At 39.4% G+C, this 27,552-nt stretch overlaps 3 protein-coding genes across 4 annotated transcripts in view; all 3 read left to right on the forward strand.

The window, feature by feature from the left end:
* mturn (maturin, neural progenitor differentiation regulator homolog (Xenopus)) overlaps positions 1-5,767 on the forward strand; it is a 43,575-nt gene extending 37,808 nt beyond the window's left edge. The window contains exon 6 of the mRNA XM_057827500.1: positions 3,236-5,767. Coding sequence (XP_057683483.1) covers positions 3,236-3,343 — 108 coding nt within the window. The 3' untranslated portion in view covers positions 3,344-5,767. The remainder of the gene's footprint in view (positions 1-3,235) is intronic.
* Positions 5,768-7,937: 2,170 nt separating this feature from the next.
* On the forward strand, positions 7,938-24,603 carry LOC130910312 (E3 ubiquitin-protein ligase ZNRF2-like). The gene is made up of 4 exons (XM_057827497.1): positions 7,938-8,755; positions 13,307-13,402; positions 16,802-16,907; positions 23,666-24,603. Exons 1-4 carry the CDS (start codon positions 8,428-8,430, stop codon positions 23,721-23,723), a joined length of 588 nt encoding a protein of 195 aa, XP_057683480.1. The 5' UTR covers positions 7,938-8,427; the 3' UTR covers positions 23,724-24,603.
* A 1,509-nt stretch (positions 24,604-26,112) lies between these two features.
* Positions 26,113-27,262, forward strand: txnl4a (thioredoxin-like 4A). 2 transcript variants are annotated; one of them, XM_057827498.1, is made up of 4 exons: positions 26,113-26,272; positions 26,453-26,638; positions 26,755-26,858; positions 26,930-27,258. In XM_057827498.1, exons 2-4 carry the CDS (start codon positions 26,486-26,488, stop codon positions 27,099-27,101), a joined length of 429 nt encoding a protein of 142 aa, XP_057683481.1. In that variant the 5' UTR covers positions 26,113-26,272; positions 26,453-26,485; the 3' UTR covers positions 27,102-27,258. The 2 variants fall into 2 exon arrangements, with proteins under 2 accessions (XP_057683481.1, XP_057683482.1); XM_057827499.1 differs by having other exon boundaries at positions 26,115-26,272; positions 26,456-26,638; positions 26,930-27,262.
* Positions 27,263-27,552: the final 290 nt, after the last annotated feature.

Consider the following 27,552-nt stretch of genomic DNA (forward strand, 5'->3'; position numbering starts at 1 on the left):
TTGCGTTTTTATGCCTTTTCAAGCAAATGAGAAAACCATGTGGACGGCATTGCTTCGAGTAGAGAGGACGTTGTTGTTAAGGAAGTGCATCATTGGCTGTCGCCTTGTCACCTTGCATGAATACTACATCGTTTTCACGCGGAATTGCGACATCGTTCGAATGGAGACGGAACCAAAACGGAACCGTGTAAATGCAAACATGAAATTTTTAAACGGCCCCTTAGTTTGGAGACATTTATTAGTCAATAAGAATAACTGCTGTGATAAGATGTGACCAGCCCTTGTACAAAGGCAGAAGGCATCTACATTCACTTTGAAGGCAACATGCATATTGGCCCAAAACCGATCATGAAAAAAACGATGTCAATATTATCCAGCGATGAGTAGAGTAGTCCAAAATTTTACTCAAATAAGAGTAGTGATACTTCAAAATAGTATTACTCAAGTATAAGTAAAAGTAGTCATCCAAAAAATGTACTCAAGTACAAGTAAAAAAGTATCCAGTGAAAAGAATACCCAAGTAATGAGTAACATTGTGAGTAACTGCTTATTTTTGTTTGATTTTTTTTTTAAACAATGTTATTTTTTTTCTCGGCACAAACCTATCTATATGAACTGTTGCTATAATGATTCTGTACAATAACTCATTACATAACCACATTAAGCCAGAGAAATTAAAAAAACAAAACAAAAACAAAAACATTGAATTTCGCATCGTTCGTCCAAAGAGCATGAGTGCCCTCTAGTGGAGAAAATAGTTTTTAGTTTATATAGTGAATAGTTCCTTCATAGTTAGAATTAGAAAATTCAAAGGATCATATCTCAGGTTTTCCGTGGTCAATTGGTGCCAAATACAAACTGGGAGAGAGGTTTAAATCCGCGCTTTAGAGACATGTTGAGGTGAGGGCAGCGATCTACACTCACCGGCCACTTTATTAGGTACACCTGTCCAACTGCTCGTTAACACTTAATTTCTAATCAGCCAATCACATGGCGGCAACTCAGTGCATTTAGGCACGTAGACATGGTTTAAGACAATCTCCCACAGTTCAAACCGAGCATCAGTATGGGGAAGAAAGGTGATTTGAGTGACTTTGAACGTGGCATGGTTGTTGTTGCCAGAAGGGCTGGTCTGAGTATTTCAGAAACTGCTGATCTACTGGGATTTTCACGCACAACCATCTCTGGGGTTTACAGAGAATGGTCCGGAAAAAGAAAAAATATCCAGTGAACGGCAGTTTTGTGGGGGAAATGCCCTGTTGATGCCAGAGGTCAGAGGAGAATGGCCAGACTGGTTCGAGCTGATAGAAAGGCAACAGTGACTCAAATAACCACCCGTTACAACCAAGGTAGGCAGAAGAGCATCTCTGAACGCACCGTACATCGAACTTTGAGGCAGATGGGCTACAGCAGAAGAAGACCACGCCGGGTGCCACTCCTTTCAGCTAAGAACAGGAAACTGAGGCTACAATTTGCACAAGCTCATCGAAATTGGACAATAGAAGATTGGAAAAACGTTGCCTGGTCTGATGAGTCTCGATTTCTGCTGCGACATTCGGATGGTAGGGTCAGAATTTGGCGTCAACAACATGAAAGCATGGATCCATCCTGCCTTGTATCAACGGTTCAGGCTGGTGGTGGTGTAATGGTGTGGGGAATATTTTCTTGGCACTCTTTGGGCCCCTTGGTACCAATTGAGCATCGTTGGAAAGCCACAGCCTACCTGAGTATTGTTGCTGACCATGTCCATCCCTTTATGACCACAATGTACCCAACTTCTGATGGCTACTTTCAGCAGGATAATGCGCCATGTCATAATTCTGGAATCATCTCAGACTGGTTTCTTGAACATGACAATGAGGTCACTGTACTTAAATGGCCTCCACAGTCACCAGATCTCAATTCAATAGAGCATCTTTGGGATGTGGTGGAACTGGAGATTGGCATCATGGATGTGCAGCCGACAAATCTGCACCAACTGTGTGATGCCATCATGTCAATATGGACCAAACTCTCTGAGGAATGCTTCCAGCACCTTGTTGAATCTATGCCACGAAGAATTGAAGCAGTTCTGAAGGCAAAAGGGGATCCAACCCGTTACTAGCGTGGTGTACCTAATAAAGTGGCCTGTGAGTGTATGTCAGATACTTCCATTTTTTTACGGTGCTTTAAATGGCAAGCTTGCGTCTAATTGGTGTAATAAAGTAATGTGATTATTGTTGCGACGTCTCATTGGTGAAATTAGTCGAGCTACTCTTGTCATCGCTGGCAAAAACATAATAAATCTAAAAAAGGAAAAATACAATGGCTATAATGGTAGCCTAAAGTAGCGAAGTAAGAGTCGCGTTTTGTCTTAACACGTCGACTCAAGTAAAAAGTATTGCTTGGTAAAACTACTATGAGAATTACATTTTTCTCAAAAGTTGCTCAAGTAAATGTAACGGAGTACATTTAACGCGTTACTACCCACCTCTAATATTATCCAATATCATTTTAAAATACTTTATTCCAACCCGATAACATTGGACAACTCTAGTTTTTAATAAAACACAATATGAGCATATTCAGGTTTTCGTGCATGTTTACAAGGCTTTTTATGATTGGGTTACTTACGAAAACCCCCAATTATAAGAGGGTTACCGATAGTGCATAAACATGGCTAGTGCTAGCAAAGTACAGAAAAGAGATGACGTAGACCTCCAACTTAATCTGCGACAATAAAATTGACAAAGACAGAAAAGCAACGTGAACTTCCCAGTTCGGCTCACCGATAGCTGTTCACGGTTAAACATTAACATAGTCGGTTGTTTCATTGATAAGTCAATACAGTGACAGACGAGCCTCTGTTATATGGACGTAAATATGTTTTCACTGGATACCACTGACAGCAATAACCCATCCTAGTTCAAATAAATGAGAAGTCTATCGAGGTCAATGGCAGCTAATCACGTTAAGGCTCACCCTTACCTTACAGTACCTTAAAATAATATCACCTATTCTTTTTACTCGTGTAATCATTTTACTGCACTTTTTTGATTTACTGGGGGTTCGACTTGAATTGAAAAGCCAACTTTACGAGCCGAGACTTACTTCTCTGACCACCTCCCACTGTTCGACTCTACTGATTAAATAGCCTTTGCAAAACAGCCAGTTTCGATGCTTTCACCACAAGCACACCCCGTTCACTCCCATGTGTGTTAAAAGTCAACATTGTTGGTTTCCTCCTTCCCGCTAGCTGCTGGGGCTCCCTGACATAGAAGACGAGACGTTTGAGCACTACCACACCGATGTGGAGGGCGAGCCGGGGCCCGACCATCAGCAGATGGGGGTCAGTCAGCAGTGACGAGCCAGCCCCCACGCACACTTGAGAAGAGAGAAGCCGGCCAGGGGTCCGAGGGGCCTCACTACTGACACACACACATAGGGCCAACGTATTTCAAAATGCACCATCATGTTCTTGAATGTTGCTTTGCTTTCTAAAGGCGTGTGCTCTGTTGCACTTGATTGACCCCCGCCCCCGCACACAAGCATAACAGGGCTATGTGACCGAGTATCATAATCATTCACCGTTTTTGGTTAACGTTCCACGGCATCGCAGTTACGCCGACAACATGCAAACACCGAAATGGAGGACTGATAGGCGAAAAACACCGAATGAGGAAAACCATATTTTTTTGTTTCCGTTTGCGAACTTCAAGTGTTTCAACAGTGTTTCCCCAAAAAGCATTTTATCATCACATGGGGCATGGAGAATTTCTGGAGTTACATAACTGTACAAAGACACTTTTTTTCCCTTAAGCTATCTTGTGACTGTCACAACAAAAGGCCGCGTGCTGCAGAGTTGACGCGCTTCCTGATTCTAGTGTCACATAACACTATTATTTATCTGTAGCTCTTAATTGTGGTCTTCCTAGTTATTGCCTCTCCCAGCACAAACCGTCTAAATAGAACTCATTGGCTGACAATGACGGCGATAGACGTCCGATCCTTTTGGACTGGAAGGGCTGGCAGTGAATTCAAAGGACCGGATGTCTATCTCCGTCAGTGGAATGAGTTAACTTTAGCGTAATTCAACGACATCTATAAATAGACTCCAGTCAAGGGCGTAGGTTTGCATAGGGAAATAACACTACCAACTTTTCAAGATGCTCAAATTGTCCCCACCAACTTTTAAGCAACCTATTATGCATTATAAAATGAGTTCAATTATAGAGGTAATTTCCTAATATGTTGTAAGGACAGAATGTACCCTACCATTATTAAGTGAATTATTTTCATTATGTTCAAACTTAATTTACCCCTTTTCACTTGCTAAATGTGCCGGTCCACAAACATGTCCCCCACAAATGTACGTTGATTGTCTGATGACTTCACCAACCTACAACACATACACGCAAGCCGACACTAACACAGCCCCGACAGAAATAAATGTTGACAACATGCCCCCTTCGAAGATATGTTTTTTTTCGGCCAGCAGCAGCCATTGTAAGTAATTTAAAAAGACGCCATTCGCCAGTGTTGTGGAGGTGGGAAACACACCACTAATTTTACTATTGAACGCCCGATCTGCATCAGAGTTAGCATAACATTAAACTGTGTGAACTTGCTAACTTGCAAAACTCCAGTAGGAAGCTAATTAGAGAGAAGTGTCCTTCTGTCTTTGTTTATATATTTTTTTTGGATGCCGCAAGCTAACCACATTAGCGTTGCGATCGACTGGTCGATTGTGATTGGCATAATGAGCACCCCTGATTTAGCATATCAATTAATTAGTTTCATATTTGTGAGAAATGTAGCCCTGACCACCCAATCTGTTTGGTCTTATTACCGTATTGGCCCAATATAAGATGGCCCTGATTATAAGACGACCACCTCTTTTTCAAGACTCAAGTTTGAAAAACGACTTTTTGAACACCAAAGTAATTTTTATACAGAAAAAAACATCCGAAACAAATGATTATAACAATATATTTGAGAGAAAAAGCATGTTATTTTGCCTCATTCAAATCTTAATATCTCAACATTTAAATATATAAACTAAAGTGCAATCACATTCATAAATGATTGGATTCTGGTTTTTGAAATGTAAATAAACCAATCTATTGTGATAAAACAACAAAATTGCAATAACTGCATTAACAACTAACTGTAACTGTAGTCTTGAAACAAATCTGAAAAAATATTGCAATAAAATAATGCAAATGGTTAAACTTGAGAGTAGCTGAGATTTGTCATGACAGAACATCGCTTCAATGATATCTGGCGCCATCTAGCGTCGTGAATGGGGAGAGTAGCTTAGAGCTGTCATGACAGAACATCGCTTCAATGATATTTGGCGCCATCTAGCGTCGTGAATGGGTATAATGTCTAGACCGCGAATATAAGACGACCCCCTCTTTTTCAATCTTATTTCAATGCAAAAAACACCGTCTTATATTCGGGCCAATACGGTAATATCCCACCCGAGCAAAAAATATACATGCAGGCTATGCTGTCATATCGTCCCTACTAATGTTGAGATGAAACAAACGCCCTTGACTCCGGTTGTACACCTTTTCTTTCGTGACAGCGTAAATCTTATTTCTATTGCAATTTGCCGCTTGAAACTACCCAGTTTTGCCTTCACCACAAAGGAGGTTTATCTGAAGCCTGTGTTTGTGTCATTCTAGGCCCCTTTCATTGTTCCTCAAGCAGTGTATCCTTAATGCGTTTGTCCCCGAGACATGCGTGCGTGTGTGCAGTTGTTCCAATAAAGCGTGTGAATCCACTTTTGGGTTGTTGTTGTGTTTGTGGGGAGTGATTTTGTATGTTTCGGCAGCCTGAGGCTGTTGCAGATTGAGCATTTTTTAAAAAGATGCTTAAAAAAGCAGTGGAAAATTTTCACACAAAGAAAATGGAGAAAAAAATTAAAGGGTCAATTTCCATCTTTTTTGGCATGCTGTTCGTGGTTGTTGTTTTCTTTACTGATGAAAAATTATAATATTTATGGTTTTTTTTTAGCACTGGGAATACTACAAACACACTAGTAGCCTTAATCGAACCAGAAAAGATTTAAAAAAATAAAAAATAAACAAAATACACATTTTCAGGAGCTAAATTTGTATCCCTTTTTTCTCAGTTTTGTGTCCAAACTTTCCATGACACACACATAAAAAAAAAGTAGAAGATTTTTTTAATGGAGAGGTTGTTTTTGTCTTAGTTTTGTCAGGTTGGGGGCCATTTTGTACATATTAGCAAGTGTTACCTCATTTGGCTGAAATAACTTCAGTGAGACACTTTTTGTAGCCATCTACCAGACTTTGACATCGGTCTGAAGAAAGTTTGCTCCACTCCTCAACGCAGAATACTTTCAGCTCTGAGATGTTTGATGGGCTTCTTGCATGTACAGCCCGTTTCAAGTCACCCCACAGCATCTCAATGGGATTAAAGATCTGGGTTTTGACTCAGCCAGTCATTGTCATGTTGCAGGGTCCAGTTTTGCTTCAGCTTTAATTTTTTAAAAGATGATCTCACATGTTCCTCAAGCATCCTCTGATACATGATAGAATTCATTGTGGATTCTATGGCGGTGAGCTGGCCAGGTCCTGCTGCAGCAAAGCATCCCCAAACCATGACACTTCCACCTCCATGCTTCATAGTTGGTATGAGATTCTTTTCCTGGAATGCTGTGTTTACGCCAAACATGTCCTCTGTTCTGATGTCCAAATACAGTATTTCAATTTTAGATTCATCTGTTCAAAGAACATTATTCTAAAAGTCCTGGTCTTTGTCGACATTCACTCTGGCAAACATCAGTCTGGCCTTCATGTTCTTCTTGGAGAGCAAACATTTCCTCGCGCACCTCTCATGAAAATTAAACTTGTGAATTGTAGAGACATGCACTTTCACATAAGCAGTAGCAAGAGCCTGCTGTAGGTAACGTTATGACATTTTATGTTTTTTGGAGACTTTTTTTTTTAGCATGTTCCGGTCTGCTCTCGGGGTGAACTTGCTTGGACGGCCAGACCTGGGCATGTTGCAGTTGTTTTGAATGTTCTCTACTTGTAGACTATATCCCGGACAGTGGAATGGCGGATTTTATATTCTTTTGAAATCTTTTGAAATCCCTTACCATACTCATAAGCGTCTACAAACTTCTTTCTGAAGGCCTCAGACAGCTCATTTGATCTCACCACAGTGTTTTCTCTCACTTCAACAGTCAGGGGCACACCAAATTAAATGTGAGGTTTAAATGATGCAAGCCTCCTTCAAAACACTGGGTAATGATAATTATGTGCGCCTGATGTGATACCCCTGTGTGTGATTTTAGCCATTTTAAGTGGGATTGAATGTGGGGGTGTCCTAATGTATTCTTCAACAGAATTAAATATCTTTATAACCAAATATGTTAGAAAACACTCAGGCTTCCATAGAGTGTTCTTTTTTTACATGACTGTAAATGTTAGAAGATTAATTGAACATGATTAATTGCCCATAAGGGTAAATGTCAGTGCTCAATCGTGTTCAAGTCTGAAGATTAGCATATGTAAATGCTGCAAGCCAAGGATTTGCTGGAAAAATGAATATGTTGTTCATTGATGTGAGTGATTGAATGTGAATGGGTGTTTTTTTTTCTCTCCCTTTTGTCTTGGGATTGACAGGCAACAAGTCTTGAGCCAACAACAGGCCGCTGGGCTCATTGCTCTGACGTCACGAGCCACCTGACAACTCGGGAGTCAAGTACGGGTCGGAAACGAGGAAAAAGGAATACGGCCTTCAAAATATAACGCATGCGATTTAACCAACCCAGTAAAAAACAATATGGATATATGATTTGCACTTGTTGATTCTAGTGTATGCTTCAAAGTAATGTAAAAAGGATAAATCTTAAATTTTACCATTATTTATGATCAAGGAGTCGCTTGTTGGTTTTTACGTTGAAGGCAGAAAACCATTCTCTTCATGGAGACTTCCGGTTGGAGGTTTGGGAGGAGGGCAATCCCTGCTTTTATTTTTCTCTCCAGACGGTCTACAGTCGAGAAGAAAAACAAACTTGAACTACGTAGGACGCGTGTCAACTCTTAATTATAAACTTGCACGCCCGAGAACGATCGACGGATGGCTTCCAGCTGAAGAAATCGGCTGTTTTTTGCACCTTTGTTTTGTTTCGGGGCGAAACGAACGAAGGGGAAGGGCTGTGCTCAAATAAAAACAACAACAGCAAGAAGGAAAAACCGGCCGTCTGGAAATTAAAGTTACTTGTCAGCCAGTGTGCACTTTTACGCACGACGTTGGAACTTTAAAATGTTGTCTCGACGCGACGATGGCGCTTTGACTTGCGTTTCCTTTGTTGCTGTCACGTCGTCAGGACGGTAAGCATGTGTTAAGCCCCACTCAAGAGCTTGACGAGTTTTGCCCCTGATCACATCAACAATAGAATAAAACCCAATGGGGGCCAAACAAAGCAGTCCCGCGTACGACGGCAGAACTCGGGCTTATTCCAGCTCCGACCTGCCGTCCAGCAACTCCGGCGGAGGGGAAAGATTCGCCGGTTTCAGGTACACCAATGGACCCGAGGGCCCCCGGATCAGGTACACGGGCGGGGGACCCACAAGTTCCGGTCTCAGCATACCTGCCGGAGGCAGACCGGGCTCGCACACTCTCAATCAAAGTCTGGATGGCACAGATGGTGAAGACGAGGGCCAGATGACCCCCGAGGGCCACCGGCTGCTAATAGGGTCCCTACCGGCTCATCTGTCCCCTCGCTTGTTGACTGGTAAGTTTGAGATTGGGTTGTCTTAGGTCAAAGTTCAATTATAGCATTTTTGGGTGTGAAAATTTTACCACACTTTTGTTCTATTGTTTAAATCTGAGCTCTGGCCTGCCTTCCTTTGTCAAGATAGTATTATTCCATGCTCAATAGGGTTTAATTTCAATGAAAAATCAGGCCTCTCCTCGTCAAAATAGATCAGACATCTACATCTAATGAGTTAACCTGATCTTACTTGCTTTACTTGTACTTTTCCACTGGAGCATATGGCACTTACTTACAGTACTGTATAACAGCCGTCGCAGTTTGATTGCAGCCACAGGTGGCTGTTTTGTTTAAGATTCACACCCCCCCCCATCCCTCTAACTGTCTTGCAAAACCGGCCTGTTTTTCACGGCGACCGCGAGAGGGAAGAGTGCATAATGTAGGTCAGCAGATAAGAGCTGCCTGCTGGTTACACATTTGCACGCACACACAGACACACACTTCCTGGTGAGGCGTGTCCCAACTGAGACCAAGCAGAACTTAGTCAAAACAGTGACTGTTTTACCTCCTCACCACATCATATAATTGTAACAAAGCCTAGTGTCATTTCCTTATGGTTTCCTCTAATTTGACTCCCCACAAGGGGCTTAGACATGTGCCGATTACCGGTTTCAAAGTATACCGTGGCATAGACTTCATAATGTATTGACAGGGTGCGGGGCCGATTCATAGGGGGCCTATCTCCGTCAAAGCTGACAGAGTGGAAACACAGACAGAGCTTTTTCCGTTGAAAATTCTTGTGAATAAACGCTTTAATGCTGGAATTCTTCATAGATATGGACGTAAAACGTGCAGGTAGCATTTATTTTACGTAAATATTGCGAACTATGAGGCTAGTCAGCAAGGAAATTAGCGGCCCCCAAATGTACACTACCGTTCAAAGGTTTAGGGTCAAAGCGACCCCAAACTTTTGAACAAGTGTATCATGAGATTTTTCATTTTGTACACTACGGTTCGAAGGTTTGGGGTCAAAGCGACACCAAAATTCTGAACGGTAGTGTAAACAATGAGCTTTTTCTGTTGAAAATTCTTGTGAATAAATGCTTAAATCCCTGAATTCTTATATATATATATATATATATATATATATTAGGGCTGTCAAACGATTAAAATTTTTAATCGAGTTAATTACAGCTTAAAAATTAATTAATCGTAATTAATCGCAATTAATCGCAATTCAAACCATCTATAAAATATGCCATATTTTTCTGTAAATTATATATATATATTCTGTAAAATAAATTGTTGGAATGGAAAGATAAGACACAAGATGGATATATACATTCAACATACGGTACATAAGGACTGTAGTGGGCATTTCACTCTACTGTCATTTAAATCTGTCTATGCTGTCCTCACTCCGAAGTGTCTACTTTTTCCAAAGCTAGACAGCTAGTGAACGACGCCTTAATAATTAGACTTCTTCCTTTTTCATCTGATTTATTAATAAAATGGCCTCAAACCATTGTCCTCTTTAGACCGTCGTAAAACTACAAAATAAAAGTACACAAGCATTGCATTAGCAACAACGTTAGCTTAGCACGCTATACAGGTTCACTAAACATAAACAAAAAGCGTCTCATACAAAAAATATAACATTTCGCTTACTAACATAATATGTACATTCTTTACAACAACCATACTTACGGACAAATCTTGTCCAAGGATCATATAAGCACAACATTATAAGCCCGAGACGTCGTGCAGCCATAATGAAGAAAAGAAGAAAATAATAAACCATGTCGCAAAGCGACCACAAGAGTTCGCTGTTGGACAGCGCAAAAAGCCTTGCTGTAAAACCTACCAAAAGGCAGAATACTTTCTGAGCGGGACATGTGCGTTAATAGCGTCAAATATTTTAACGTGATTAATTAAAAAAATTAATTACCGCGCGTTAACGCGATAATTTTGACAGCCCTAATATATATATATATATATATATATATATATATATATATATATATATATATATATATATATATATGGACGTAAAGGCTCGATTCTTGGTTAAAAGCAAAAAAAACGTGCAGGTAGCATTTATTTTCGTAAATATTGCGAAGTATGAGGCTAGTCGGTTTGGAAATTAGTGGCCACCAAATGTAAGCAAAGCTTTTTCCGTTTAAAATTCTTGTGAAATAATGCTTACATTTCTGAATTCTTTATAGAAATGGACGTAAAACAGTCTCGATTCTTGGTTAAAAGCCAAAAAACCGTGCAGGCAGCATTTATTTTACGTAAATATTGCGAAGTATAATGCCAATGCTGTAGCAGCTAATTTCTCCCATTAATTTTTTTCATGTTTCAAAATGCATGCATGGTTCAAAAAATATAATAATTACCTTGAATCCTCGAACAAATCTCTCCTGAGACAATCCTTCATGTTTGTATGCGTTACACCTTTCGTACTTTTTAAACATAAATCCGGCGATGGTTCGCTGCAGTCTGTGTCCGTGGTATGAAAACGTCAAGGTTTCAAAACCGCAAAAAATTTCCGTCATACCGTCCCTAAGGTATTAGCTATTTTTTATGTCCCAAAAATTCATGGAGAAATCCCTCACTTGCAGCTGCAAGGCTCAAACTACACCCCCCCTCCCCCCCGCCCCCACCAGTTGTTGCTCTGTGTCAGTTAATCAGCTGTGCTACACGATGGCTGGCAGAGGTGAAACTTTTTTTTCGCCCCATCAAAGAAAACGAAATCGCTGATGTGGGAATTCTTCGGCTACAGAAAAGTTACAGACGGCAACGGCTTAGAGGAGGAGGGCCAACGGACATGTAAAACATGTTTGCGGAGGGTGGCTGTTGAGGAGGCAATACCTCCAACATGATTTCGCATTTATACAAAATTAAAGGTTACTAAACACTGTAATTAACGTTTTCCACCAGCGACGAGAGTTAACTCCAGTGTGTTTAGTGTGTCTAGCGGTGGTAAAACACGTTGTTTTTTTCTCTCTTGCAACTGTCAGCGCCAACTTGTGGCAAAAGAAAGTCTTTTTGCTTATACATGTCCAGTTCTTTTCAAGTTGGTCATTGTAGTTAAAAGACCTTTTGGAAGACTACAATTTAAGGCCCATGTCCACACGTCTGTCTGTTACAGGGACGACCCTTTGCTCGCCATTTAAAAAGGAAGTAGAATTCTTCAGGGACTTGGGCTGCTTATAGACCCACAAAATTTGGCACACTTGGTCGAATTGGCCCAATTAGAAGCTTTATTTTGAATAAGGGCGTGGCTGCACAGCTCAGTAGCGCCTCCTTTTTTGTAGGACTCTCTTCAATAGGGGCTTTTTCACCTAGGTGTGAGAATGTATTTCTAATCCCCAAATAATAGGCGAGTTCCGAGCAAGTTAGGTTCTCAGGAGATGATGAGAGGGAGACGATCTGCCACTACCCTGACCTGCGTGCCGTCCGAGTTGAGCCAACATGCGAGGGCCCGTTCAGTCCTGCTTGCAGGCCTAGTTTTTCTTTTCTTTTCTTTTCTTTTTTTTTTTTTTTAAACGCTGCTATTTCCAATTGTCATGAAAGCAACACTGACTGCACAGGTTGGAGGGGATGTGACCGTCATGGAATTAATGCTCGGATTCCCAGCATGCCTTGCGGTAGCCTCTAAAAAAAGTGTTTATTGCTTTGGTTAATGGCTAATTCTTTCCCAAATACCACAATACAGATAGGCTTTCCGTATTATTACCCCTCTGTAATTAACATTTTCCACCAGCTACGAGAGTTTACTCCAGTGTGTTTAGTGTGTCTAGCGGTGGTAAAACTTGTTTTTTTCTGTCTGTGTTGAGAAAGAGAGTGTCTGTATGATGTAAACACGATACGAGTCATACACATGTGCTTTTAATGGATAATAGTTCAATTTTTTTTTTTGTTCTGATGGTAATAATGTTGAGCTGTGGGTTTAGGCTCACCTAAAGGACTGCATTTATTAATTTTATTTGGAATATTTGTTTATTTTTATTTTAACTTAACGTTATATGATTTGAAAAATAAAAATTCCGTTCAATGACGTTTTTTTTTTTTTTAAACCCAGATATCTCAAAGTAACACATTTTAGAGCTGTAATGGCAATTCTGTGAAACTGTGATATTTTGGCTTTAGGTTATCATACTGTCAAAATATCATACCGGCACATGCCTAATTTATGGGCTAGTAGCACGTTTTCAGTGGCGTCCACGTGCTGTTCCTCTTTTCCTGGCCTCGCTCGTGGACACATGGTGCACATATGATGCATTGGAGGCCATTTCCCGATTTGGATTTCATGATACTGCAGCTCGTGGACGCTTGCCCGGTTAATCTGGCCGAGAATCTGCTCCAAATCCACGTATATGGGCTTGAAATTATGACTTGATTAAACACTAAACCAGTCAGTCACATGGTGTGCGTTTCCAGAAGAATTATGACCTTGCTCCCGGTGTGTTTCCGGAAATATGAGTTGTGTTGTGTACTGTACCTGCCAGTGTGAAATCTCATCTAGGTCATCTTTATATCTTTATGTTTGCTTCCTTCCCTTCCCAGGTTTCCACTGCCCCGTGTGCTCCAAGTTCATGGCGTCGGACGAAATCGAGAAACATCTGCTAATGTGTTTCAGCAAATCACGCCTCACCTACAACAGTAAGAATGACGCCATTATGCTTTTACGAGGGGGAAAGCAAACAATGAGGTGCACTTGCGCTTGGTGATGTGGAAAAAAAATCTTCAATCACTATTATAATAGCTTTTTCCCCTCTCACACTAGTTGTAAATGTGAAATACATCAAGAAGGACTGCACCATAAAAGTATTCAACGTAAACAGAAGTGGCACAGTGGCATACGTATTTTTGGACAAATGTAAATGTAGATAATCTATCCACGAATGCTCGTGAGTGGTTTTAAGTCTTATGAGTAACGACTATATTAAGATAGCATAATAGTAATAATGTAACAACTTGGGTTGTATGTGTTCTAGTGCTGCAACGATTAATCGATAAACTCGAGTAGTTAGATTACAAAAAAGCTTCGAATCAAATTTTGCTGCTTTGAGTATTCGTTTAATTAGAGTGGTGTTGTAAAACTCATTTGAAATGGCTGAATCCAGCTGCTCCCTGTTAAGACCAACTGTAGGTAAGTTTTTGCTTAGACTTCATAATATATTGACGGGACACGGGGCCAATTAATAGGGGGCCGATCTCCGTCAAAGCTGACCGAGTGGAAACACAGACAAAGATTTTTACGTTGAAAATTCTTGTGAATAAATGCTTAAATCCCTGAATATTTTATAGATATGGACGTAAAACAGTCTCGATTCTTGGTTAAAAGTAAAAAAATGGGCAGTTAGTATTTATTTTATGTAAATATGTCGAATGTGCTGCTAGTCTTTAAGCCACTGTGACGCCGCCTTATCACTACAAACAGCTTTTACGTTGAAAATTCTTGTGAATAAATGCATAAATCCCTGAAATTTTTATTGATATGAATGTAAAACAGTCCTGATTCTTGGTTACGTTGAAAATTCTTGTGAATAAATGTGTAAATCCCTAAATTCTTTATAGATATGGACGTAAGACAGTCTGGATTATTGGTCAAAAGCAGGGCCGGCCCAGGCCATTTGGGGGCCCTAAGCAAAAGAATGCAAAGGGGCCCATATTTTTGGCCCACCATTTCGTCACAGTGTACTGTGAAACCCATACATGCAATCCAACCCATACGTCCATATTTTGTATATTTATCAGATTTTGTTGCACTGCATACTTCAAACTTCTCACCCCAAATGATTGTCAGTACTTACAGTAGATAGCGCCAAACCTTTTTCTAAAAGAGGAAAGAAAGAAGTTAAGGAAGAACTTTTATTTTTTTTAAGCTTGTAATCAAGTATCAAAACTCACAAAAGTCAAATAAAGCAAACTGTAGTAAACAAAATAGAATATAAATTAAACAATTGCCAGATTGGGGGCCCCCTAGTGGTCAGGGGCCCTAAGCAGCTGCATAATCTGCGTATAGGCTGGGCCGGCCCTGGTCAAAAGTAAAAAAAAAACGGGCAGTTAGCATTTATTTTACGTAAATATGTCGAATGTGCTGCTAGTCTTTAAGCCACTGTGGTGCTGCCTTATCACCACAAAGAGCATTTTTCTGTTGAAAATTCTTGTGAATAAATGCTTAAATCCCTGAATTCTTCAAAGATATTGACGTAAAACCGTCTCGATTCTTGGTTAAAAGCAAAAAAAAAAAAAAACGAGAAGTTAGCATTTATTTTACGTAAATATGTTGAATGTGCTGCTAGTCTTTAAGCCACTGTGGCGTTGCCTCATCACCACAAACAGCTTTTTACGTTGAAAATTCTTGTGAATAAATGCATAAATCCCTAAAGTTTTTATAGATATGAACGTAAAACAGTCCCGATTCTTGGTTAAAAGCAAAAAAACAAAAAACAAAAAAAAGGCAGTTACCATTTATTTTACGTAAATATTGCGAATTATGACGCCAAGGCCGTAGCGGTTAATTTCTCCCATTTCCCACGTTTCAAACTGCATGCATGGTACGAAAAATAAATCAGCTTGAATCCTCGAATAAATCACTCCTGAGACAATCCTTCCTGTTTGTATGTGGTACAGCTTCGTAATTTTTCAACCTAAATCTGGCGTTGGATCGCTGCATGCGTTTGACAATAACTGCGACCGACTGAAGCGGAGTGTGGGATGGCCCCCTAGTTGAAGGCGTGGCGCAGTGTCTGGAGAATGTGTACCGTCAATATCATTATGAAGTCTTATCGTTTTTGTTTTAGCTAATATGTTTTTTTTATGCATTTGTAATTTGGTTTAAGGGTATATTTGGCTGTTTTTGTGGGAATTTGTGTTTGAACGATTTTTTAAGGAGCATTGTAAAAAAAATAAAATAAAACAGAGCGTTTAAGCTAGTGGACATTTGACATTTGATTTGGACAGGTTAGCCAGCTGTTCTTTTATTGTACTTTTTTTTATACCGTTTGAGGCTAAACTCAGATATTTAAATTTATTTTTAAATGAAAGTGCAATTCTGCATAGTTTAAAGAACCACTCGGGAATTTTATTTTGTATTAGCATTTAATGTTCTTTCGAAAATGCGATTTAGCAAGCCTTCGTTTTACATCTCCTAAAATTCTGCAACGCATTAAATGTTCCTAATCTGATTACTTGATTATTCGAACAAACAAATTAATAGATTAATCCACGACTAAAATAATCAATAGCTGCAGCCCTACTGTAGTGTGTTCTGTGTGGGTTACATGTCTTCTTGTTTTTTTAAACACTGCTATTTCCAATTGATGTGAAAGCACCACTAACTGCACAGGTTGGGAGGAGATGTGACCATAATGGAATTAATGCTAGGATTCCCAGCAAGCCTTGCGGTAGCCTAAAAAAAAGTGCATAATGCTTTGGTTAATGGCTAATTCTTTCCCAAACACTGCAATATACAGAGGTTTTGCAATATTTTTTGTATTGTTACCCCTCTAAAACTAAAATACTGAACCTAATGTAAAGTACTTCCTACTGTACATATCATACAGTTAATGTAATACAATCGCCCCAGTTATTAATGATGTCTGTCGCCCTTATAAAATAAAAAAAAGAGCTACTAGAACAAATGATTTGAAATGCACCCGGGAGCGTATGCATAGCCTTTCCTGTAATGTGAATGCTGCGCATGTAATATCCGTGTCATGATCCTTGACTGACTGCTCCTCTCTGCCAAACGAGATTGAACATCCATCCCTGACAATGGCAGTGAATGAAATAAAGCGATGTAACGTTTACTGTGCAAAGGAGAAATCAACAGAGTGCAGCATCCCCTTCGTCCCTCTCTCCTGATCCACAGATATAATTATCTCAAAGCAAGGTTTGATTTTATATACATGTCAGTGCTGCCAGTAATCCCGGTCACACCCAAGCCCCAAGTATTGACACTATGTCATTTTTTTCTCTATAGAAAGCCTCCATTAGAATTCTATCATCTGACATTTGATACTATGTTTGACTTTGTATTTCTTTCTATTTCAGAGGACATCCTATCCAGAGATTCTGGGGAATGTGCCATTTGTTTAGAGGAGCTGGAGCAAGGCGACACTATTGCCAGACTCCCTTGCCTCTGTATCTACCATAAAGGGTAATTTACACACACATTGAGACACAGCTTTAGCTCCTTTCACAGGTTTCCTCTTTCGTTGAGGTCTGACTAAATGTAGAGTTAGGCCAGTTATTTAACTCTATTAACTACTACTGTTTAACTTAGGAACAATTTGTTTTGCAATAGCTTTCAGCAATGGCACCTAATAAAAGAAAACTACTATTTCCCTGGCAAGCAAACATTGAGTCAGAGCTAAGAAAACATTCAAATTCCAAACCACTTAACCCATAAACCCTCATACCAATGATTAAAAAAACTGTATTTTTCGGACTATAAGTCGCACCAGCCAAAGAATGCACAATGAAGACGAAAAAAAAAAAAAACATGTCGCACTGGAGTGTAAGTCGCATTTTTGGGCAATTTTAAAAAATTGATCAGAAACCAAGAACACACATTATAATTTAAAGTAATAATAGTAAATTGGAGAACCAACAGCCTAAATAGGCATCTTTTAACGGAACATCAAAGTTTTTCAGATACCCGTAATTTTCGGACTATAAGCCGGCTTCCACCAAATTTGACACAAAAACGGGCATTTGTTCATAGATAAGCCGCACTGGACTATAAGCATCAGCTGTCCTCACTGTATAATGGGATATTTACAACAAAGGATTAACCGGTAACATTTTATTTGACAGTGGCGTCATAAGACTGTCATAATTATGACATGACGTTGTCATGAGCATTAATTAATGCTTCTGACAGATGTAATTTATTGTCATCCGGCAAATGATCTCACTTTTAAATGGCAGTAAAAGATCCGAGCAGGTCATATATGGAGTTAGTGGCAAAATTTGCTGGATGACACTTAATGAAATCTGCCATAAGTATGCGTTAATGCCCATGACAGTGTCATGTCATAGTAATGCCAAATAAAGTGTTACATATTAACCCAAATAAATCAACAAATAAGCTGCACTAGTGTTAGATATTAACCCAAATAAATCAACAAATAAGCTGCACTGGACTATAAGCCGCAGGATTCAAAATGAGGGGAAAAAAGTAGCGGCTTATTGTCCGGAAATTGCGGTAACTTTAAGAACATAACAGGCTGTTGGGGGTCAAAGGGGAAAAAAACATAGTCATGCCTTGCTATATCGCTCTTCAAACTTCGCGCCCTCAGTCCATCGCAATTTTTTTAAAGATACATGCATGTATACATGTTCAAATAATTGTTTTCTTTGATATATATCTCATTTATATCTGAATTATTACATTTGTAGTGCTTAAAAACAATTTATTACAATATACATATACTGTATAAGTTTTATTTTTTTTAATTTGGGGAAAAAGGGGGAAAACGCGTCTTATATGTATTTCTTTCCAGTAGAGCTGAAACAAATACTCGAGTTTAAAAACTGATCCGAGTAATTTTATTCACCTCGAGGAATCATTTAATTTTGCCAGCTCTAAGCATCCCGTTTTGCCCGGACTACTTTTAATGCGGGACAACGCGCTGACGTCACGTGCGTAGAGGAAGAAGCAATAAAAAGAAAAAAAAAAAAACTTACCGCAGCTGACAGCCGCTACAAACTACGCCGACGTTGCCAAAAACTAACGTTAGCCCTTCGGAGGGCTAGGTTTCCATTGATTATGACCACTCTCGATGCGTGCCTAACATGCAGGCTTTATTTAATCTGTAAAAACACAGCACTGTAGAGTGATGAGGGTGTAAAATTAAAACATAATAAAGCTAACTGTCAGTTTTAGCTCAGTAGTCATTGCTGATTAAATGTGCTCCAATACAGCAGGTATCATACATTTATTTTGAACACTGCAAAAACTCAAAATCCTACCAGTACTTACAGTTTAGACTAACTTAAAACTTAACTTAAAAATAGCTTGACACAAATGGAAACTTAAATTGAAACACGTGGGAAAAACATGTAGCTTTCAAGTGATGTGTGTTGTCAAGCGTAATTACATTTTTAGGTAAGAAATATGTTATATATAGATATATATATATATAGAAGGTCTAGAAGTTTTTTGAGAGAAAGCAATGAATTTTTTTTTCTAGTCACATCTTAGATGCAATTGTTGGCTGTTTTTTACAATGTACATCGAAAAAAATAAAGGCATTGATTGACTGAAAATGGTTCAATATTGGATTAAATGTCTTTTTTTCTCATGTATATGTATAATTGCTCTTTACCAAAAAAAAAAAAAAATTTTTTATCCGATTACTCGATTAATCGATAGAATTTTCAGTCGATTACTCGATTACTAAAAGGCTACGTTCATACTACAGGTCTTAATGCACGAATCCGATTTTTTCGTGTTTTTCCGACTCGAGTGAGGCATTAACTTGACGGTCTGAACGTGACAAGTCGTATAGAACTGGACCATTTCAAATCCGATCTGGGTCACTTTCGTATGTGGTTCAAATCCGATCTGGGCCACATTTTTCCAGACTGTCGCAGCGGTCTGTACTGTCCAGTCTCCGGAATCGGAATTCATGCACTAATTACGTCAGCAAACAGCAAGAGGCACGAAGGACAGCAGCGATGCAGGCATTAGCGCCTAGCTTGAACTCTGCTTTTAAGCACGAAGCGGGCTTGACCACAGTCCAGTCATAAAAAAATAAAATGAAGAAAAGGATAAACCTGTCAATTTTCGATTTTAATTCTGTGCGCCGAATGAGCAATATTTCATTATTGCACACATGGCCGAGTCGGGGCAAACTGAAGCACCCACGTCATTTCACGCACACACGTCAAGGCTTATGTGTGTGCGTGTATGTGTTCTATCAGTCCATATAAATTTTGAAAATAAAACTAAACGTGGATTATTAATGTCTGTCATTTGTGTCCTCTTTTTGGCGAGCAAAATATGATAATCCCTGGAATGACGAATGACAGCCAACATGTGTGGTCATTTGTTTTGATGCTTCTGCGCATGCGGGTCGTCTTGCTCAGCGCGTGTCGGACTGCGAATTAGTGCGCATGCGTAATACTTGAATGGTCTCAATGGACAAAGGCAGTCTGAACGGGCATGCCAAAAAAACAGATATGACAAAAAATCGGATTTGTGCATTAAGACCTGTAGTATGAACGTAGCCAAATAGTCGATAGCTGCAGCCCTACTTTCCAGTGCTTTTGAATCTGAATAAAAACATTGAACTCACCCCCAAAAAGCACTGCCTCTACGTCACGGAGAGAAAAGTGACTGGTCCCTATTAACCGTGAAAAACGAGAGACCACTGTACATAGGTCACACTTGTGTATACGGCTACGCCTTAAACGTGTAATTAGTCAGACTATACGGCATGTCGGCTACACTAATACACCTCTTGTCTGGATTAGTTGTTACACGGATAATGTAAGCGGGTAATATTACCCACTACTTAATATGGACTGCTGTCTCCGTACAATAATCGGATACTAAGGAAGTGATGTCATGGAGCGTGCCATCGCCATTTTTAGTAAGGCGCGAGCATTGTAAACAATAGAGGTGGATGATCAAGACGCGGCATTCCTGCTCTTTTCTTTTCCACAGTCATTGTTTACAATTTATCATCTAGAGCAGGGGTCCCCAAACTATAGCCCGCCTCCACATTTGGTCCGGCCCCCGGAAAAATACCAGAGAGCATTTTGAAATTTTGTTTTTCTCAATAGTGTTATTTATTTCCTGGCCTTTTTCTGATTCATGTGCAACACAAAAATGGGGTAAATGAATGCTTAATGACATGGTGAAGTCGTTAACAGTGAGAGAGCGGGGTGCAGTTGTTGTGTGCAGCTAACGTGGTAGAATGCGTCTGAGGAGAACTTTTCTACATGTCTTTCCATGATCACACTAAAGTAAATATTCCTTTCTTTAAATAAAGTTTGTAGTGTTTACTTTGGAATCGCTGCATTTGCGGCCTTTTTTAACATCACGCGCATGCGCAGAACCGCAAAGGTGCAATTTTTGTTGGATAGCAAAATTTGTCAGAATACCGGCCGCCTCGCTTGAGTAAAGAGCTGATAATGCATTTGCACGTTTTTCTTCAACCATTAAACGTGCGTCGCAATAATATGCTTCAATTTAGTGGCCATTGGTGGTCCTCTCATCGCTGATTACACGGAGATGAGCGCTTTATTACAGAGCTCGTCTCCCGCGCTAAGTCTCTGATCAGCCAGCCGCGGGGCCGGCCCCTTCCAACTCAATGCTGACCGAACTGGAGTATATAAAAATGTGTCGGGGATAATCAAACCACAAAAATTGAACTGCGTGGCACCCCCAGTCACAGAGGCGCGCGATCAGTTTTTTACATGACATTTCCACCTGTCAAAACTGTCGCCACTTCAAGGATTGCCACTGTTATGCACAAGCATTCATGGTTGCGGCTTCCAGGAAATATACGCAGCGCCACACCATGTGTTTCTAGTCGTTATTTTCTGATTGGTGAGTGAGCAACTGAGCATTGATTGTAACATCCCAAGTAACGATGTCAGGCTTTTGTTGTTGTTTTCTAAAGATTTATTTCAATCACAACTCTTAGATTGGTTGTAAAAGCCGAGTGTGCCCTCAGTCCATTCACTCTAGCTCTCGCATGTTGCGTTCAAATGCGTTCACGAAAAAAAAACAGTGATCGCAAAACGGAGTTCCCGACCCCTGGTCTAGAAGGTGTAGTAATTTCCAAATTTCTCGCCTGCGAGTAATGATAATTTCCAGTTCAGAGGTAAATGGCGCAGACGATAGCGTAACACATGAGGCTGCTCCGTCCTTTCTATGCGTGTGTAGTTTGCGCAAATGCAGGCGTACCTTGCAGAAGCGCGGGGGGGGGGGGGGCTTAAACGCACTTTAAACGTAGTGCGGATAGGTATAAAAATAGTCTGCAAAATACCTCGGAGAAAATATGTCCTAGTCTAGACGTAACCTAAGTTGCATGCCCAGCCAAAATAATAAAAGCGCAACTTATAGTCCGGAAAATACAGTACATGGTAGGGCTGGGCGATATGGCCTTAAACATGTATCACGATAAATTGAGCAGATTTATCTCGATAACGATAAATGACGATAAATTCGCCCAAGCATACTGTTATATAATTTGAAAATCTGAATCAATGCATGAAATACAGATTAACTGTTTCTTGATTTATTTACCAGAATTCAATTTCATATACTGTATTTAACAATTGTACATGCAGTCTAAACATTAAGTTTATAAAAATGTATTGTAAGCAATAAGAATTCAAGTATGAACATTTATAACAGCGTGTATGACTTGAACAATGTACATTATCAAAATCAATATGCCTGTGCAAACATGTCATTGTAACACAAATGACTTGCAGCTTGAACAGTACACTTCAAAAAGACAACTTATTGTTAATGGCTGCTGTGACATAATTATTAAATACAAGTGTTTACATTATGGTTTCAGGGTCCCCCCCAGTGCATTTTTTAATAAATGCACGCACAAATGAACCCCCAAACAAACAAAGAGACACACACATTAAAGCTATATTGATCTTCAATTGAAACGCTTAAGATTTTATGATAGCAATAATGACACAGAAATAAGCACATACAGAAAAATAGCTGGGGCCATTTCTCGGTCATTATAAGTTTCGCCGTTGGATTGTACTTTATGCTGAATGCTTTACGTAAACATCACAAAAGCTATCAGAGGAATCACACACAGACAGATACAAAATAACGCCACATAGTAATTGTTAGATGCAGTCCGTGCCCAATCCACTCATTAAGTTCAGCCGTTTCGACAAGGTTAGAGCCGCTATCCGACTCCATCACGTTCATTTGTAGCGTTAGCCGCTAGCTAGCGTTAGCCTGGCTACCAGTAGAAAGCACTGAAAGCACCATCTCCGGAAATCGTGAGAACAAGGGAGGACAGCGGGTGAAAGCCCGTCTGGATGCCACCAAGAGTCTACTAAATGTCGGTTGAAAGTTTGGTGAACCTCCCTTAAGCCACACTCCATCACGTTTTGCTTGTAGCGTTAGCTGCTAGCGTTAGCTTACCGGGCTTTTGTTTGATTGGCTTCTTGATGATCACGTGACTCCCTACGTAAGCCCATTGACTGCTTTCTTAAAGGGGAATGAACATAGACGAACAACACAGAATCAAAGCGGGATGAAAAGACTATATTTTCTTGTTTTATTAATTTACCGAATTTACCGACCTGGTCAAAATTACGTCGGTCATCGTTAAGAATTTCGGTGACGGTAAATTTTCGGTTTACCGCCCTGCCCTAGTACATGGATTTAAAAAAATTTTTTTTTATTGCTGTCCTGAGCCAAATTTCAGCCACTAACTAAAATGGATTTTAGATTCCCTAGTGTTAAAAATTTAACAACTGTTGTAGGTAAATGGTAGGTAATCTTGAAATTTACATGCAATTAATTGGTGTTAATTTTTATGGGCCAGTCCCAAGAATCATCAGTGTGCATATTTTATGCAGAAACACAGATCAGTTAATCTTTGAAATCTCTCTTAGCCTAGCAATGATCATACATACCATATATCAAGAACAAAAGTCATACAGGCACAAGATCTGCACCTGAAAAGTAGCAAATAAAAATTCAATTTTCCCTTTCTTAACAACTGGTCAACCATAATTAACACACATGATTAACACACTGATTAACCATTCACTTATTAATGTTAGACAGGCTGTTAAATCTCTCATCACATGATGAGATAGACAATTATTATAAAATGTTTCTGGATCAGTAAACACAAATTGCAGTGTATATTTTAAGCAAACTTGTAATACTCTATTTTTGTTTGTTTGCAGGTGTATAGATGAGTGGTTCGAGGTGAATCGCTCGTGTCCGGAACACCCCTCCAACTAGCAAAGAGTACAGCAAATCAAGCTACTGTACCCGACCTTACTCTTAACACTGTACGTTCCAGTGTTGTAATTATGTTTAAGTGCTCATCAGGGATTGTAAAACATGATTGTGTAGCGGATTATTCGTGTGGCCTCGCGGGAGGGACTTCAAAGGATATGGGATGGTTTTTAGTTTATTTTATTGTTATTCGGGGTGTCGTGGAACGTGTGAGGGAAAACTACTGGCGGAGTCTGTGTCTCCAAAGTGAATGTTCATCGGGCCCTCTGCTGGCAGGAGCCTCTCCCTAAAGACCAGGATCCAGTGGAAGGAACTGCGTTGTGATGGGAGAGTAATGTGACATTTCAATAGAGATTTTTCTGGTTGTTCTTGTTGCCTGTTCTGTCCCGGCTGTACAATGTGAAAAAAAAAAAAACAACAGCCATACAGAATACAAGATGCCAATGTCAGCTTTAAGGGATGATTAGTGTTGATGGCAGTAGTTTATTGTTTCCAATTATCAAACAAATGTGTCATAGACCAAATAGTCTTAACGTGAAATAGCTAATCGCTCGGCTATTCTGAACCACATCCATGCGATTGTGTAGCATGTTGAATGTGGAAGTGACGATAAGCACGGACATATCTTAAATGGTGATTCATGCGCTCTTTGAAAAGGAGCGTTATAATATGCTGCTATGTCATAGACTGGAAAGTTTCCTATAATCTTTGGATTTTTGTTCAGTGTCATTTTTATTTGTACTGTAATGAATTGCACAAGAAAATAAATGTTTTGTCAATGTGTCTCTTTACAGCAGATGGCGTAATGAAGTGTACGCGCTATTAAATGTACCATCATTTTTGGACTATAAGCAGCTACTTTTTGTTCCTTCATTTTGAATCCTGCTGCTTATTGATTTATTTGTGTTAATAGTAACACTTTATTTGACGGCGGTGTCGTAGGACTGCCATAATTATGACATAACACTATCATGGACATAAATGAATGCTTATAACAGATGTCATCAAGTATCATCCTGCAAATTATGCAACGTTTATGTCCAGCTCGGATCTTTTACATCCATTCAAAAGTGAGATAATTTGCCGGATGACACAAAATGACATCTGTCATAAGCATTCATTGATGCTCGTTGCAGTGTCATGTCATAATTATGGTGGTCTTATGGCAGTTTTATGGCACTAGTGTCAAAATGTTACCAAATACCATAGCTAGCAATTAATGAAACAACTGGAACAGTAACTGAAGAAATAATTAGCACAGAACATCAATTTTGATTGTTATTTACATCTGTCGCGCTGAAATGCATGCTAGGAGGCATGTTGGACGACAACACAATTGACAGCAGGTAGCAGCAGAGGTTGACTATCTCCCCTAAGGGAGCAGTGATGGCCAAATTAAGATTCTTGAAGCAATGACGCTTTGTAGCGAATTGGTTCAAAGCTTCATGGTGGTTCATTTGGTCCTAGATGTTTTTTTTTTCCCCCACTGTCAAAGTTTTACCGGTTAATATCCCATAATACAGTGAGCAAAACTGCGGCTTATAGTCCACTGCAGCTTATCTAAGAACATGCCATTTTCGTGTCAAATTTGGTGGGTGGCGGCTGATAGTCAAGTGCGCCTTATAGTCCGAAAATCACGGTAAATAAAGTATTGCACCCCTAGAATGTTTAAAAAAATTGCATTCGTAAGGTTCATGAACCTGGTCTTGACAAAAGACTCCGAAAATGTGGATTTCCGGTGTTACAAATATGTCGCTAATCTACTAAAATCGAAGGAAAAGTGGGATTTATTTTAAAGCCTGTTTTTTCCCCTCTATCTGACAGCATAACACCATGCGCATATGAAATAACTGCGAAAATATGCCATATACACAATAGAAAACAAACACCATATTTGATAGAATTGAAGTAAAGCCATGACAAAGGTTTAAATTAAGACGCTACAAGGCGGAGACTGAATTTGGCAACCACTTATGGTTTAATGAAGGTATTGACCACAATTTTCTTTTTTCAATTTACAACATAATTTAGGCTGCAAATAAATACTTGGGACACCCGTAGAGAGCAGTGGGAGGTCTAAATTTTGGGCCAGTTAAAAAACAAACATTCTCTTGTTTAACAGTGCTGACAATTATTATTATTATGACTGCTAGATTTCCAATAGTGATTTTAATATAAAAGGAAATAATGTATTCCATTATTATACACGCTAATTCCCCTATAAATACTACTTTCAATCATGGTATTGTTCTTAAAATGCTTTTCAAATTTAATTACATTTCAAAACCCATTAATATACCAACAAATGTGGATTTTTGTCTTTAAAATGAATATTTTATTTTTCTATGTCCAGACAAAGCGTTCAATCAAAACAAATGACGTCACAACGGCGTGCTTTTCCGTCGCGTGCTGATGATGTCATACAACTGGGAAACGCGACGGTCTCTGCTAAACGCAAAACAGCTGAAGTCAAGAATTGTAGTTAATACGTTTCATTTAGTCTAATTTAACCACTCGTTTTACCGAATAACACTTTTAGTTAATATATTAAGGTAAGTGTGTCACGTTAATGTGTATTCAAATTTATCTGATTAAGTGTTGTTGTTTAATCCGATAGCGTTTAGGCTAACATCTTTACAACAACCTGGTTTAACTTCGTACTAATTTCAGGACGATTGTAAATGATTACAATTCATTTACTGGCTTCGTGCTTTAATTGCTGCTGATTTCAGAAGCGGTGAGTGGGTGGACAGCGACGTTTAAAAATGTCGTACATGCTACCGCATCTCCATAATGGCTGGCAGGTCGACCAAGCCATCCTCTCTGAGGAGGACCGAGTGCTCGTGATCCGTTTCGGACACGACTGGGATCCGACGTGTATGAAAATGGACGAAGTTCTCTACAGCATCGCCGAAAAGGTTCGGAAAGTATTATAGTAAAATCGTTGTACTGTCTTATTAGATCATCGGGGAAAAACCTGCGCAAAATTAGATTCTAAAGGTGATCTCATGAATCTACTTGTCCGCTCTGACAGGTGAAAAACTTTGCAGTCATCTACCTGGTGGATATCACAGAAGTGCCCGATTTCAACAAGATGTACGAGTTGTACGACCCGTGCACTGTTATGTTCTTTTTCAGGTAGAGTTCTGAATAATAAATGTATTAAGCTCCTGCTTGTCTCATAATAACTATGTTTTGTTTTTATTTAGGAACAAGCACATCATGATTGATTTGGGCACTGGCAACAACAACAAGATCAATTGGACGATGGAAGACAAGCAGGAGATGATAGACATTGTTGAGACGGTCTACCGAGGCGCAAGGAAAGGACGAGGTCTAGTGGTCTCGCCTAAAGATTATTCTACAAAATACAGATATTGATTTTTGCTCTTTTTTTGTATTTTGTTACTCCCTTGACATGTGTTGCATTTTGTTTAGTTTCATTAAAGTTTTTCATTTATTTCCACTATAAAGACTTGTTGCCTGATTCATAACATCAAGGTTTTATTTGCCGTAATAAACACGGATGTAAATGGAAACATTTTTGCTTGTTTCATTGTCCATTCGAAAAGATTGGGTTGCTAAAACATCCATGTTTTGACAGTTTAGCTTTAAATTTGCATTGTCTCAAACTTTCCACGAGGTGGCGCCAAAGTAAGAATATTGCTGGTCTCCCTTGGAAACTACAGTACTGTACATTTATTGCGTCGTTCCATTTTTATAATATGTCGTAAACAGTAATAGGTGCCCTGTATTTTATTACTTATTAAATATATTTTAAAGTAAATTCTATTGTATGTTTTGGTCATTTTTTTTTTAAACATTTACATAT

Source organism: Corythoichthys intestinalis, chromosome 22, assembly GCF_030265065.1.
Source record: "Corythoichthys intestinalis isolate RoL2023-P3 chromosome 22, ASM3026506v1, whole genome shotgun sequence".
Classification (NCBI taxonomy): Eukaryota; Metazoa; Chordata; class Actinopteri; order Syngnathiformes; family Syngnathidae; genus Corythoichthys; species Corythoichthys intestinalis.

Bases quoted from the DNA above. Each gene is read 5' to 3' on its own strand.
- LOC130910312 (XM_057827497.1), top strand. From the start codon at position 8,428: ATGGGGGCCAAACAAAGCAGTCCCGCGTACGACGGCAGAACTCGGGCT. The intron at 8,756-13,306 runs GTAAGTTTGAGA...TTCCCTTCCCAG, and splicing joins GTCCCCTCGCTTGTTGACTG to GTTTCCACTGCCCCGTGTGC. The intron at 13,403-16,801 runs GTAAGAATGACG...TTTCTATTTCAG, and splicing joins ATCACGCCTCACCTACAACA to AGGACATCCTATCCAGAGAT.
- txnl4a (XM_057827498.1), top strand. From the start codon at position 26,486: ATGTCGTACATGCTACCGCATCTCCATAATGGCTGGCAGGTCGACCAA. The intron at 26,639-26,754 runs GTTCGGAAAGTA...CCGCTCTGACAG, and splicing joins TCTACAGCATCGCCGAAAAG to GTGAAAAACTTTGCAGTCAT. The intron at 26,859-26,929 runs GTAGAGTTCTGA...GTTTTTATTTAG, and splicing joins ACTGTTATGTTCTTTTTCAG to GAACAAGCACATCATGATTG.